The sequence below is a fragment of the Schistocerca serialis genome, chromosome 1 (assembly GCF_023864345.2).
Source record: "Schistocerca serialis cubense isolate TAMUIC-IGC-003099 chromosome 1, iqSchSeri2.2, whole genome shotgun sequence".
In the NCBI taxonomy this organism is placed as follows: domain Eukaryota; kingdom Metazoa; phylum Arthropoda; class Insecta; order Orthoptera; family Acrididae; genus Schistocerca; species Schistocerca serialis.
Genome location: NC_064638.1, coordinates 391,015,231 through 391,030,956, shown reverse-complemented (window position 1 = coordinate 391,030,956; position 15,726 = coordinate 391,015,231). Strand labels below are relative to the sequence as shown.

General features: G+C 38.1%; 1 protein-coding gene across 5 annotated transcripts in view; it reads left to right on the top strand.

Annotated features, from left to right (window-relative positions):
* LOC126471412 (calponin homology domain-containing protein DDB_G0272472) overlaps positions 1-15,726 on the top strand; it is a 162,988-nt gene that overhangs the window by 49,754 nt on the left and 97,508 nt on the right. For all 5 annotated transcript variants that reach the window (XM_050099567.1, XM_050099549.1, XM_050099558.1 and 2 more), the window contains 2 exons: positions 2,124-2,223; positions 10,398-10,515. In XM_050099567.1, coding sequence (XP_049955524.1) covers positions 2,124-2,223; positions 10,398-10,515 — 218 coding nt within the window. The remainder of the gene's footprint in view (positions 1-2,123; positions 2,224-10,397; positions 10,516-15,726) is intronic.

Below are 15,726 nucleotides of genomic sequence, written 5' to 3'. Positions count from 1 at the left end.
CCTTGTTGTGACTCAGTTTTGACAGCAGTTTAACACACGATGGGTCCCTTGCAAGAAGACCATCCACAGGTTGTACGATAAAAGTCCCGGGAAATCGTGTAGAAAGGCAGGAGTGCAACTGGGAATATCCAGACGCTCTGTTCAACACATTCTTAAAAGTAACCTCCATATGTACCCATACAAGATGACCTGTGCACAGAAGCTCACTGAAGAACACAAGCAGCAGAGACTATTGTTTGCTCAGTGGGTGGAGGGTAGAGAAGAATCTCTCAACAACGTTTGGTTTGCAGATGAGACACATTTTCATTTAGACGGTGTGGTTAACAAATAAGATGTACGCTTTTGGGCCATTGAAAACCCACAAGTGCTTCATGAACGATAACATTATGCTCCGAGGATTACAGAGTGGGCAGCAATTTCCAGTCACGGGCTTATTGGACCAATAGCTTCATTCCACAGCTTCTTGCTACTGCCTTGCCCTTCAACACGCAGTGGTTCGTGCAAGATGGAGCAAGGCCACATACTGCAAACACTGTGTTAGAGTTTTTACACGAGCATTTCGACATGCGGATCATTTCACTCAGGTTTCCAGGTCGCTTCAATGACGGACAAGATTGGCCCTCCAATAGTCCAGACCTCACTCCACGTGACTTTTTTCTTTGGGGTTACCTAAAGGAAAAAGTTTTCCTGAAACGTCCATGTGATTTAATGGAGCTCAGAAGACTTATTCTTCCAGCTTGCAGTGAAATTTGGAAGACATGTGCCGTAGGGTAATCACCAACTTCGTTTGAAGGAAGTTAGGAAACGAAATGGTGGACATATTGAGCATGTGCTGAGTTAGGCCAAATCTCCATGGAGGGCTCTTCAGTGTAGTATATGTTCCTTTCATATTGTATTGACAATAAAGTTTATATTCCAAAACAAAATTGTAACACATTTCTTGCGCCACCCTGTAATTTTAACCTATCCATTACCCTTTTAAATTTTCTAACCCACCTGCCCGATTAAGGGATCTGACATTCCACGCTCCGATCCGTAGAACGCCAATTTTCTTTCTCCTGATAACAGCGTCCTCCTGAGTAGTCCTCGCCCGTAGATCCGAATGGGGGATTATTTTACCCCTGGAATATTGTACCCAAGAGGACGCCATCATCATTTAACCATACAGTAAAGCTGCATGCCCTCGGGAAAAATTATGGCTGTAGTTGCCCTTGATTTCATCCATTCCCAGTACCAGCACAGCAAGGCCGTTTTGGTTAGTGTTACAAGGTCAGATCAGTCAATCATCCAGACTGTTGCCCCTGCAACTACTGGAAAGGTTGCTGCCCCTCTTCAGGAACCACATGTTTGTCCTCTCTACAGATACCCCTCCGTTGTGGTTGCACCTATGGTACGGCTATCTGTATCGCTGAGGCACCCAAGCCTCCCCACCAACAGCAGTGTCCATGGTACCGGGGGGCAGGGGGGGGAGTGGGTGTTAATATGCGATTTGTCATGTAATTTAGGTTATTATCACTGCTTATTTTCCGAATTTGAGTGGTCTTTCCTCCTTGCACGTGATAAATCAATCTTATTTATTTCCGGGTTCCTTTTCGGTTGTACAACTCATAAACATAGGAGGAAATAGAATTACTGTATGTCTTTTTTTAAGTAGTGGTAATATTTATTATCTTTGATGTTTAATTTATATTTTTTTCGTGTACCTTTTGTTCTAAGTTTTCGTTAAACATTCTTATTGAGCAACTATTTTTGTTTGAGTATTGTGTACTTTTTTTGTATTTTTTCTGAACTTAGGTGATTATGGTTTAATTGTGTCGTTTTGACTGCTGACTGTTTGTCTGAAAACTTATTTTCACTTTGTTCTGTTATGTGCATGGCAAATATTGGTGTGAAAAATAGTTGAAAGGTAAAACTCTACTGCTGTGGGGTACACCACTCGACATTATTAGACCAATGGGTAGGAAGTCTCTCCACAACCAATGATTTTTTTACTTAATTTAGTTGCACAGAAACAAAGTGAATGTACATCTCTGAAACATATTTTGTTTTCTCAGTTTGTAAATAATGAATTTCTTAATGTTAGAAATAGTTTCTTGCGCTGACTGTGACATAATTTGTTTCAGGATATTCGTGAAAATGGATGTAGCAACACTGAGAGATGAATTGGACAAAGCTATAAGAGATAACAATTTGGGAATTGAGGAATATGAACTTGAGCACCAGGTATCATTGAATTTTATGTAATTCTTTTGATATGTTAACTATGTGACATTACTTGAATATCTTTGGTGAAAAATTATCATGAACTGTTCCTTTGGATAGCTACTATATTACACAAATAGTGTAGTGTTTTTGTTGCTATTATTGCAATTAAAGTTACTGCTGGAATGTTACACATTCTTCAAGAATCCATATTGTGCTTGCTTCGTGCATTTTCCTCCTATTTCATTATTGCTTATGGGTGTGAACTGAGTTACACCAAGAAAAAACATATACCATACTGAACCAAAATATTTTTCCAAGTACGCAATGTATTTACTCTTCCCATAAGTGTGACACATCTACTCAATGACTTGCTATCTCCAGTTACTCCTCCTAATATTTATAAGACTAGATACATTTGATTAATAGGTTGAGGAGTCCTTTCATGATTTATTCTTTAGTGTTCTCAGCTTAAGTGATAATAATAGTCTCAGCTAATGTTTACATGTTTGCACATTGTACTTAGCTTCAGTTAAGAAATGGTTTCCATTCCTGCCCCATTTGCCCTGTTCATGTGATGTGCTTAAGATGTCTACATACACTATACATCATTTATATTTTGCTGTATCATATTATAGTTGTAGTGGATTCTGTTGCTATTGTCATATTCTTTTCTTTTATCTATGAGAGAACTGTTTCAGGTGCCTCTGTGATGAACAGTATCAATCTTAATGTCAGTTCTCCATTAAAAACTAGGGTAGCACAGTATATGAGGTAGATTACATAATAATAAGTGTAGAAATAACTACCAAAGAGAGAACTAAATGTGAAATTCTGAAACAGTTAACTCGGGACTTCGCACCACCAAATCTGCAGATTTTCTGATGTTTTGAATTTCTTTAACATGTCAATATTGTATTTTTTACCAGTCTCAGGACGTTCAATTCTGAGTGGTCTAGAGGTTCCCGCATGACCATCATGGATTACAACAAAACTTTGTGTGAACAGTCAGCTGAAAAAATACACACTTGAGAAAATGTCAGGTTTAGCTTTTTATATCTCTAGAATTAATTTTGTGATAAACCTGAAACTTAGCAGTTAATAACTTTCCAGTACTACTGCCTGATAGTTGTCAGTTTTGCTAAACAACAATTCTGCATCAAAATCAAGTCACTTTATACTTCAGTAACTATTGTACTCCAAATAATGCTTGTAAATTAGCATTTGTCAGTACTAGTAAAGTTTGCATAAGTTGAAAATTTCCTTATACTTATAGGTACAAGTGTCTCTTGTTTAAGTAACATACTCTTACTTCTAGTAATCCCTATGATATACACAGGTAGTATAGGATACGGGTCTTTATTTCTCAGTTTGTGTAAAAAATCTTGTGAGACCAGGGGAAATCTTGCTATCTAAATGTATATAATGTCTACTTTCTATATACTTCCCAAACTACTATGTGGTTTGGTTGGCTTTCTAAGATTCCGTGATTCTTGAATAGCATCCACGGTGACATAGATATTCTATGTGTAAAAGCTATATATTGTTCTATATATGGCCCTATGATTGTATTGTCACGTCCTGGACCCTGACTCCTGTCTTGTGGTGTCCCTTGTTTTGCACTGTAATAACAGGATAAGTCCCTTTAAGTACCCTGTCACCTGCCATGGATATACAGTGAAAGCCCGCTTTTACACTTTTCAAGGGACTTCAAAAAAATGGTGTAAAATACAGGAAAATTTAACATGAGGGAAATAATGTTTTAAGCTGTAAAAGTTTCATATAGGATGCCCCCTTGCACTTAATGTATGATTTGTGTACATAACAGGCATCAAAAGACTTGTCAGGGACTTTTTTTACTATCTAATAAAGGTTTGTTATTAATAAAAACTGCTGATGTAACTGGAATTGATAACTCTATGGGAAGTGGAAATGTTTTACTTAATTTCAAACGTAATAATAGATTTTTATGGAAAGCCTACATATGTCATTCATTATTTAAATAATGAAATGCTGCACTAGTTACGTATTTTTTCATGCTTAACATGATGTGTTTAGAGAATTTTTACATGTCAAGTGCAAATATGTAAACAAGTATTTTGTATGGCGTTTGAATGTGTGTTATTCTGTACCTCTTGCACTGTACTCGTCTTTTTTAGGTTATCAGGTACTGTGCCTCATCAGTACTGTGCCACACACACACACACACACACACACACACACACACACACACACACACACGGGGGCGCGCCCGTGCAAAATATCACTCACATTGTTTGTTTGTATACCATCACAAAAAATACATATGTAAATACTGCACTTGACAATGAGAATAAATTCTTGAAACACGTTTTGCTCAGCATGAATAAAATATGTAACTGGTGCTGTGTTTACACTAAAAACAATTGAGCAACACAAAGTGAATGACGGAGTCAGCTAGTGCTCCACGTGGCCATACGCTGATACATGCTAAATATGGTTCGACAAAGGTGTCACGACGATCACAATGATCATGAAACAGCATTTGCGCAGTAGTGACAGTTTGGACATAGTTGTGGTTGGTCACGATATCTTCATTCGAACGAACCTAGTTACTCCTGTCAGCCACCACGCCACTCCACATAGAGCTTGGCAGCTGCGGGAGATACAGCATGAATTGTTACAACTTTTACTCAGTTACCCATTCAAATCCGCTGAATAGAGTGCCCAGGTGTCAAGAAACTTAACCACTTAATATTTGTAAATACTACTGGATGGCCAGCATCATATTTTCTCCACAAACATTTTTTCGTAATGCGTAAATGGCCGGAAAATTATAAATATGTTGACGCAAAATCAGGTGCAAATTAACATTGTGGGCATTGAAAATTTGACACGACCGATAAAAATTGCCGTAAATGGTGGGAAAACTTTAATTCCGGGAACGTAAAAGCGGAATTATACTGTATCTATTATCTGTACCATTATTGGCTGTGTTTGGTACAGACACTTGCGACTGTGTATTTTTCCCCATCTCTGATTTTGTGAATGACTGATTGTTACCTTGATTACTAACAAGATTAGTTTCTCTCTTTCTTGTGAAGTGTTAGGGAAAATTTTTACCTTCAGGCTGTTATTGTCCCAGTTCTTTCACTGGCCATCTTCATTATGTTCTTTAATTACGGTGTCTAACCCTTTGATGAAGGTTGGAAAATCACTGATAGTTGTCAATCCTCTATACCAAATTTCCTTTCTTATATACTGAGGTAATCCTCATGCTAATATCCTTGAAAAGCTTGATTCTTCTATTTGACAATCTGAATCTTTAGATCAAGCAAAATGTCATTCAGTGTGCTTGCTACAATTTCCCCCAAAACTATTATATTTTAATCTAATAATTCTTTAATCAACTTTTATTGTATGCTAGAAGACCAGTATTTCCTCTTGAATTTTTCTTGAAAACGTCACAGGATCTAAAATCTCCTGAATGAGCCATTCCCCATTCTGCTGCATCCTCTGCCAAATAATGAAGTGCAAAATTGATTTTCATATGATATTCCCACTTCTCAGACAATACTCGCAAAAAATAAGTTGGGTGGTGTTCTCCACCTGGTTTAAATTGTGGACAGTATTTAGATTAACTCATTCCACTTCCAAATTGGAATTCCTTGCTATGTCACTTAACAACCTAGTATTTTTGAGAGCTGTTTTCTTACAAAGTTCTTTCTGGATATTTTCTAATGCTTCCCACAACTTCTGACTGTCCATCTGATGTTCTACAGTATTGCTCAAAGAATTAGATGTAGCACTAGTGCATTCAGCTGTCTCATTTACCTTTGTTCTGCTAACTCTGATATACATTCCTGTAAACCAGTCAATTACTTACCAAAACCTCTACTCTGTTCTACAGGGTGTATACGACCCGGGAGATCCGGGAAAAACCCCGGAAATTTTTCATCCGGGAGAAAACCGGGAAAAACCTGGGAATTGTTTAGAATTCCGGGAATTTTTCATTGTTTTAGTTTTCAGTTAAATTTTTGTGATTTTGACTGGTAAGAACCAATACTCTAACAAATCATATTACTATATATCGCTAGTGCAGAATAATACACAAGCAACAAAACATGAACGAGAGAAAAGAAAATGAAAATAAAACCTAAGTTGCAAAGGAAATGCGCCCTATACAACAGCAAAACAGTGCTCATACAAGAATCTGCCAACAGCAAAGTGTGTCAAAGGCTTTAGGAAGACTATTTAATACTTTATTACAACAAATTGCCTCCGATGAAGGTGACGTGACAACTGTTTAAATTAGATTCGTTTGAGCAGTTGCGGGCGGGCTCTTGTGCATGCGCAGTTGAGTCGCGTATGAGTAGTACCTTCTGGTTGCAGAAGTGTGGCTGGGCGCCACTACTTAATATTGCCCCGGTTAGGAAATATGGTAAATCTGAGGCTGATGAACAGAGCAGTTGAGTTGTGGTGGGGAGGTGGGTCGTCTCCTGTTGACCTGTGTTTACATTCAGCGATTTTGTTGTTTCTTCTTCGTTTATTACTCTCACGTTAAATAACAACAAAATGGATATTTGTGGCCGGGAGCTATCAAATGAATTAAAATACGTTCGCATGATTACGGAAGGCTAAAATATGTTATTAGTCTCAGATTTTATTTCCACCTTTCTAACAGTCAAGTGTTAATCGCCTTACTGAACAATGAAGTTATTTTTGCTGGTTTGCTAAAGGGATTAGGCTTTTATTAATCTTTTTTGCTGAGGCAGTCAATTTATTTGAAACAAAGTGTTTAATAAACATTCAAAGGATTGATGAGTTTTACAGTGCCAAGGATGAGTATAGTGTCACTTAACATGGGAGAAGGTGTATTTTTAACAGGGAAATCCGGGATTTTTTTTTCCTTGTCCACGTATACACCCTGTTCTAATGCCTCTACTCGTCCTTGCACGTCTGATATTTGGACTATGTATATTTTCGAACTCCTGAGTGGCAAATTCCATTATGTATTTCATCTCATTATCTACTTCTTTCTCTTTTTCTATTTGAGTCTGTAGCTCTGGAGGTAACTGTACTTAGGTCACTTCTATTTTAGAAATTTTATCTTCTTTCATATATACTTCCTCTAAAGCTTGTCCTTTGTTTGTAGTAGGCCGGCCGGTGTAGCTGTGCGGTTCCAGGCGCTTCAGTCTGGAACCGCGTGACCACTACGGTCGCAGGTTCGAATCCTGCCTCGGGCATCGATGTGTGTGATGTCCTTAGGTTAATTAGGTTTAAGTAGTTCTAAGTTCTAGGGGACTGATGACCACAGATGTTAAGTCCCATAGTGCTCAGAGCCATTTTTTTAGTTTGTAATACCATTAGACAACTCGCTAATTTCACTCTATGGATTTTAATACTATTATATGACACTTCTCTGGTTGATTTAATACTGTTAGATAGTCTTCTGATTCCTTCATCATTTTTAATACTATTTGCTGATTTGTCTAATTTGTTTGCTCCTTGATAAGGGCCATTAATTCAGCCAACTTGCATGTGGTAACAGGGATACAATGTAGACAAAATATATTCACTTAATAGCGCTAAAGTACTGTGACTCTGTTTTGACACGAACGCACAAAATTCTCACCTAATTGGGTGCACACCAAGCTGCACTGCACTACTGATGTGTTTCGCGTGAGCTCAGTGACACAGAGGTGACCCACTGCAAATTGTTACACTGCGGAGTGGAGGTGCGTTGTTGTCCTGCTGTTCATCTGTTGCATGGCTGCCCTTTGAGATCACTGCTGCAACTGTAGTCTTGTAGTCACAACACAGAATTCTTCTGTGTCTGAGAGATTCTTCTTCACATATGCACCAAAGGTTGCATAATGATGTGAATATCTAATCACTGTAGACTCTGCTGCTATGGTCAACTATTATTCTTCTCTTACCTTTTGTTATTACGTAGAGCACTTCATCAATTTTAACACAAAATAAACTTATTTCTCCTCCATTAATCAAATCAATTCAGGCAACGCTATTGCATGCATCTGCTTATATCTTTTTGGCTATTGACTTGGGTTGCTCTGGGCAAAGTTGTATCTTCTTCTGTTATTCTCATAAAATTCTTGAAAAATAACGACTGCTCTCTTCTTTTTGCACCACTAATTCGCATCCTGCACTAGGGGATCAAAATGAAATGTAACTTGGTGGTTGGATGTGGTGTAATATACTCCATATACTCTCACCCTGATGTATGTGAGTCAGCTTTAAATAATTTCCAATCACTATTCTTGAAGATGATTACTGTATTGGTCCTGCCTTACAGTGCTATGAGACTGTAACATATGACTACTTCACTTTCTGCAATAGGAGTGGGTGCTAGAAGAGAGCTTACATCTGTCCAAAGTAGTAAATGATGTAAACTAATTTTCAAGTAACTCTTATCCATTTTAACAGCAACGTTTCCACTGTACATTTACTTTTACAAAGGCGAGTGATACAGATTGCCGATAAGTTGTAGCTCACCACAGTATATTATAACAAATATTTGTAATGCTTTGATGTTCAGTAGCCAGTTCTGAAATGAGAGTCTGATGTTGAACTGTTCGATAGTTTACATTCTTGCCAGTACCAACTTCTCACTAGGACATCCAAGGCACCATTAAGCTGTGACGCCAAAGCCCATGCGAACCTCCACAGCAGATGGAGATGTGTGGGTCGCCTTGTCGATGTCTGGAGCTGGTATCATTCGCATCATATCTGCACATAATATAAAGAATGACGCTGGGTGGTAATTATTGGTGTCTGTGGAATCACTCTTCTTGTACAGAAGTCTAATGATACATATTTTAATCTGTTTAGGGAAAAAATCCTGAATTAATTATGCATTACATAAGTTTCTGAGAACATTACATATTGTTGGACCACAATTTTTTAGTGTCTGATTGGAGATACTGGCCACTCCATTTTAGTCGTGTTGATCTTTCTGATTTCAGATAGAGATGTGAGTTTAATTTTTATTGCGCTAACTGTCTTCTGTTCTGTTCCTTGAGTGTGTGTTTTTGTTTTCCCTTCTGAACTATGTGCACTTGTTATTAAAAATTCATTATTAAATATATCTGCTACATATGAACTGTGTTTTACAATGCTCCTTCTCTGTTCAACAGAAGTAGTGAGACCTCCTCAGCTTTTTTCCCTGTCCCTTCTTCAACATTATTGCGTGTATCTTTTGTTTCATTGTCTGATTTATCAATTTCAGACAAGGTGTGCATAATCTCGGATCTTTTACAGATTTCCTTAACATGTTATGGTATCTTACAATATGAAGTTGGGGACAGACTCTAATATCTGTAGTGAGCAAAGTTTAATTAACTTTGTGGGAAAATTGCCTTCAGAAATGGATACAGACTTGAATTTAGAGCTAGTGTTAGGCTCATACAAACTTAATTCTAGTCAACAGTTTTTAAGCTGCCTTTTAAAATCTTCAGTAGTTGTTTCATCATTGAGTATCACTATTTTCTTTGAGTATTTGTGAGCTGTTCATTGGGCTAATTATGTAATGTGACTAATAGTGCATCATGATTGGAGCATTTATCACAGGATATATATGTTTCTTTAACTTCTGCGTGTTGTGTGAATACATTACCTATAAGAGTAAAACTATCTTTAGCAATGTGGGTAGGGAAACTCACGACTGTTACTAAATTTTAAGTGGTTAATAGCAATCCTAGATATCTCTTTCTGTCAGATAGATTGGAACTGATCACATTTAATATTGACAACTGTATTATTGCTTATTGTGTATTCAGTTGTGACCAATTCTGGAGATCCTAAACAGGGAACTGATGTTGGGGCTCAGCAACCCTGAAAAAGATCGTGTTTGAATATATGATAAGTCATTGACATATCTGTTAATGTTACTAAAGAAAAGTGAATCTCATTAGCACCGCTGTTATTGAGAAAGACTTTTGCTGTGGTAGCCTTTTAGGTAACACAATAAAAAACCACAATGCTCAATAGGTGCCTATTGGTTTCAAGGTTTAAGTGGTGACATTGAAGTTGAATTACTGTTCCTGCCAACAGGGCTTGCTCAAGCTCAACAATGGCATGTAGAAAAGAAAGGGTGAGAATATTTTCCAAACTTTCTCATCCAACCACTGTTTTAATCGCTTACCAAGTACAGTAAAACTTAATGACTGATCTTTTTGTTCTTCTTCTTTTAACAGGAACAGAAAAGGCTTCTTGAAAAATGGATGAGAGAAGCTGAGCGCTGGTTAAGAGGAAAGAAGTCTTTCAATGCTGCTGACCTGATGAAACGTCCATTGTCAAGTGTGTTGGCTGATGGTAGGAAATATAAAACAATCCATGCGTGTTGTATCTGATAACGATGCTTTCCAATTTATCATCAAATAATTTATTACAATATATGCAGTGTTTTGAGATGCAGCACTGAAGCTGTTTCAACATATACACTTTGATGCTACTGGTAAATATTTGTGGTGAAAACAATCGATGAATTTGTAGATGATGTACCGTATTTACCCGATTATAAGGCGAGCTTTCTTCCCAAATTCGTCATTCGAAAAATATGGGGTCGTCTTATAATTGCAGATTAAACTATTGCTGCTGAGGTCAACATTATTACATTGGTTTCAATATAATAGAAGGAAACATTCCACGTGGGAAAAATTATATATAAAAACAAAGATGAGGTGACTTACCGAACGAAAGCGCTGGCAGGTCGATTGACACACAAACATACACACAAAATTAAAGCTTTCGCAACAAACTGTTGCCTCATCAGGAAAGAGGGAGGGAGAGGGAAAGACGAAAGGAAGTGGGTTTTAAGGGAGAGGGTAAGGAGTCATTCCAATCCCGGGAGTGGAAAGACTTACCTTAGGGGGAAAAAAGGACAGGTATACACTCGCACACACGCACATATCCATCCACACATACAGACACAAGCAGACATATTTGGTCTGCTTGTGTCTGTATGTGTGGATGGATATGTGCGTGTGTGCGAGTGTATACCTGTCCTTTTTTCCCCCTAAGGTAAGTCTTTCCGCTCCCGGGATTGGAATGACTCCTTACCCTCTCCCTTAAAACCCACTTCCTTTAGTCTTCCCCTCTCCTTCCCTCTTTCCTGATGAGGCAACAGTTTGTTGCGAAAGCTTGAATTTTGTGTGTATGTTTGTGTTTGTTTGTGTGTCTATCGACCTGCCAGCGCTTTCGTTCGGTAAGTCACCTCATCTTTGTTTTTATATATTATTACATTGGTTTATAGATTAATGTAGAGGTTGTCTTACATTTACAGATGATGCCTTGGCTATTGAGGTTTTGTATAAACTCATTTTGAACATTCCTGGAGAATGGGGCTTTGCAGACAATGTGTTCGAATAGGCCCGAGATTTCCAGACATGCTGAAGTGCTGGATACAGTATTGAACTCGCACAAATAATCACATGACATTTGCTCGTGGCACTAGTGCAAGGGATACACAAGAAACTATGGACTAGCAACTACAACAGTCTAATGCTTTACTTAAAAATTGACAATTTTGTTTAACACCGGAGGAAATACCATTAAATTCTATCAACTTACAAACTTTTGTAGCATTTCAGCAGTTTTGCAATAAAGTTTCTCATACATGTATGGATACTATACACAAACATCAATACCACTTTTTAAATAAAGGTAACATTCAAAACCAGAAATGTCCGTCAAAAAACATTAGTTGATTCAGAATCCAGACCAGTATTTTATTTGGATACGAGGGACTGTAATGAGTTACTAAGTGGATTGCAAATGAGAAATTTGATCCCTGTTTACGTATTAGAATACTGGGGAAAAACATTACCAGCTTTTAATCAGCTTTAGAAAAAGATGATACCATTCAGATGAAACAAAAAAAAAAAATTAATCCAGAATTTAATGTCTAAAAACAGAAATAAGTCACATTAAACTGACTGCAATTGTTATCGCAATAATAAATTGTGGCAGAAAGACCTGTTATGGAGGTAGTATTAACAGATGACACTATATTATGGGACAAGCAAAAGTTCGAGAATTGGACTGAATTGTTATTGCGATCTTCTACTTGTGTATTAGTTGCCATTGTTACACATGACCGACACCCTAGAAGATATTGCTGACCATATTTCACAGTCGCTCAAGCACTGCTCTACAGAACATAGGAGGGGGCACAGTAACACCAACTTGGCTGTGAACTAGGGTGAATGGGGGGATTGGAGTAGTGAGCAGCTGGAAATTATATCGTGCTGCCAACCATGGGAATGTATACTGCATACTTTGGCTTGTTATGAACATCTACAACATTCAAACTGCACTTTGTCTGAATGAATTTGCACTTGAAATCAAATTGGATTTAAAATTGGTCAAATTGGAAGAAACAGCCAAATATTTGTGACAATGAAGATATAAGTTTTGCAGCTGTCATGTTAGGATAATGATGGTAATTAAAAACAGCATACGTTTCTGCAGGAGATGGTAAAAGTCTAGATTGTGGCCAGTGGTGTACTTACGGATTCTCTACTCAGCCAGTGAGAGAGCAGCGGTCAGAAGATATGTTAGGAAGCAGAGACATTGTAACATTCTCACATCAGTATAGAAGAGTAATGCTCTATGTGTTCAGAAAAAAACAGCTATGTTCACAGGTCTCACCATAACTGCAACCTCAGGAATCGCAACATAATCGGAAGAAGCAGCCAAATATTTGTGACAACGAAGAAATAAGTTTTGCAGCTGTCCTATTAGGATGATGATGATGATGATGATGATGATGATGATAATTAAGATGATAATTAAAAACAGTGGTACCACAAATGATAGCCTAAATAAAAAAGGCAGTGAAAATAAATTTAATGTGAACAATTTCTCTTTGTCTTTTTCTTTTTTCTCCCACTGTGTTATCAAAATGTAGACAATAAATTGTACAAATTTAGAACAGGTGTAATGTTAACTGTTTAGGCAGACACCTTACATCCGTAAATGTTTGTAATTTTGATTAGTCAGAATATGTTTTTTCTTGTGGAGCCTCTTAAAAAAATGGGGGAGGGGGTCGTCTTATATTCAGAGTCATTTTATAGTCAGGTAAATGCAGTTCTCATGTAGATTCTTCTCTAGCAGAATGAGGTGTGCAATTTTCCCCACACTGATGAGACACATTCAGAAAGTAAATATACTGTGACCATTGAGATCTAGAGTGGGTCCCGTGACTAGAGTATCATCACAGGTGCATTGTAGTATGTAAACTCATGTTGTGTCCAGTTGAGTGAAAGATGTTGATAAGAAATCCCAAGTGTGAGTCACGTGCTGTGACTCACGCCCTACTCACAGAAGGAACAACATGTACCAAAATTTTTTCGTAAATCAAAACTGTTTAAGATGAAGGTGTTATAAACAGAATTAATGTGTTTTTAAGGAGAAGGGAGTTTAGTAGAGGCAGAACAAATGTACATGATGAACAGAGTGTGGAAGACATTCCATTTTGATTGATGAGTTTGTGCAAAAAATCGAGGAAACTTTATGAAAATGGCTGATTGATAGTGGATAAAATTTCTGCAATGTTTCCACATTCTCCTGAACGCTCTTATACTATACATTCACATACATGCTAGGATACTGGAAACTGTGCATGAGATGGGTCCCAAATCAGCTGCCACAGCAGCATAGGAAAAATTGAACCAGCTGTGCCCACGAGTTTTGTGAGGGACTTGAATTGGAAGATGAGAGTTTTCTGAGCTGTATTATGGCTGGACACGAGATGTTGGTGGCTCATGACACACCCGAGACAAAAAGGAAGTTGTCACAGTGACGTCACACCAATTCCCCATCTCCCAAAAAATTTCATACCAGGTTTTGGACAAAGTCATGATCTCAGTGTTTTGGGACTAAAAAGGCATCATTTTGCTTGCATTTCTGGTCCAGGAGAGACTCAATGCACGATGATATTGTGAGATCCAAAAACTTTCAGGAGTAGTATTCAAAACATGAGGAGAGAATATTGATGAGCGGGGTGTGCTTATTTCAAGGCAGTGCCCATCCTCACACAGCCTTAGCCACCATTGTGCTTGGTTGGGATGTTTTGACACCCCACCCGCCTCCCTCCTCCTCCCCTGACTTGGTGCTGTCAGATTATCATCATTTCACTTCCCTGATGACACAAATGAGCGAAATTAAATTTTCAGCTGATGAGCATGTGCAGGAAGAGATTCAGGAAGTGGAGGCAGGAGCTGGTGGGAGAGTTCTTCAAGGAAGGCATAAAGAAGTGTGTGCCAAGGCTCAGCACTTAGATAGAATGGTGAATCTAATTTTTATTGCTAAATGATATGGTATGATGTGCATGGTCAGGTGATAAGATTCCTATGACATCAGTTGTGCCATCAATCCAAAATTACAGCCTTTATACCTGTATTCCAAATTATCTGCTGAAATATGTCACAGTTTGGTTTCCATCTGTCTCAGCCTACCCTACTGTTGGTGGTTGGTAACTGAGTACTCAAAAGATTGACCTCTGTGCTCTATTTGTGTCCACTTCAGAAGAATTTTGTGCTTCTGAGCTCCAAACTTCTGCCCCACATTAAACTCTGTAATCCGAGAATATTACATCATAACAATGTAGAGTTATATAATAACACTACATGTATTTGGGATGTTTCTACTTGAATGTGCAATAGTTCTCAGCCCCTTACTGGTGCTACAAACATTTAAGAAAGTTAAGGAATTCCTCTTCCATGCAACACATGAAAAGAAGCTGATCACCACACTCTTGATTCCAGTAGGATGAAGACCAGTTAAAGAAGATTAATTGTAAGCAAATGACATAAAAGGCAATTAAGAGTTACAGATGTTCTCTTAGACACATGCAGTTGAAATGTGCAGTAATGGATTGGGGCTGTCACACTTTGCTGGTAATTTGGAATTTCTTAGTAAAAGTGGAAAATGAAGTCACCACCCTGAAAAATATGTCCCATGTTTCATTCAGATATTGTAAAGAACAATCCGTACACAGTCAAATATCCAAGGACAGGTTGTTGTCTTGGACGACAATTTCAACTCGTGAAAAAGGTCGTGAATGAAGTGATCGGTGTTTTAAATGTAGGGTGGCAGGTTCTGGATAATGGTTTGGAGGTGTTTGTCAACAAAGCCAGAGCTTCATTAAGTGGCAGCATTCTACCCAGGAGTGCGAAGGGGTTACTGGTGTGGGGAGGGAGATGGGTTCGGGTGTCACACTTCGAGGTGGACTTAAGGTCTTGAGGATCTGTTGGAGAGCTTACTGAACTGGTATGGGTTGATGGTAGTAAGGTTTGTATGCAGAGGTGTCAGAAATTTGACGGAAACTCTCAGCCTCATAGTCACTATGATTCCTGAGCACTTTGGTGGAGCATTTGTCTGCAGGAAGTACGATTAATTCTTAGAGACAGCTGTGCGTTTAATAGGAGTTATATTGGACTCACTGGAGAAGGACTTGGGAAAGGAAGATGAGGCCAGGTTAAAAGTGAGGAATTCCTTAAAGATAACCAGGAATGACTTGTA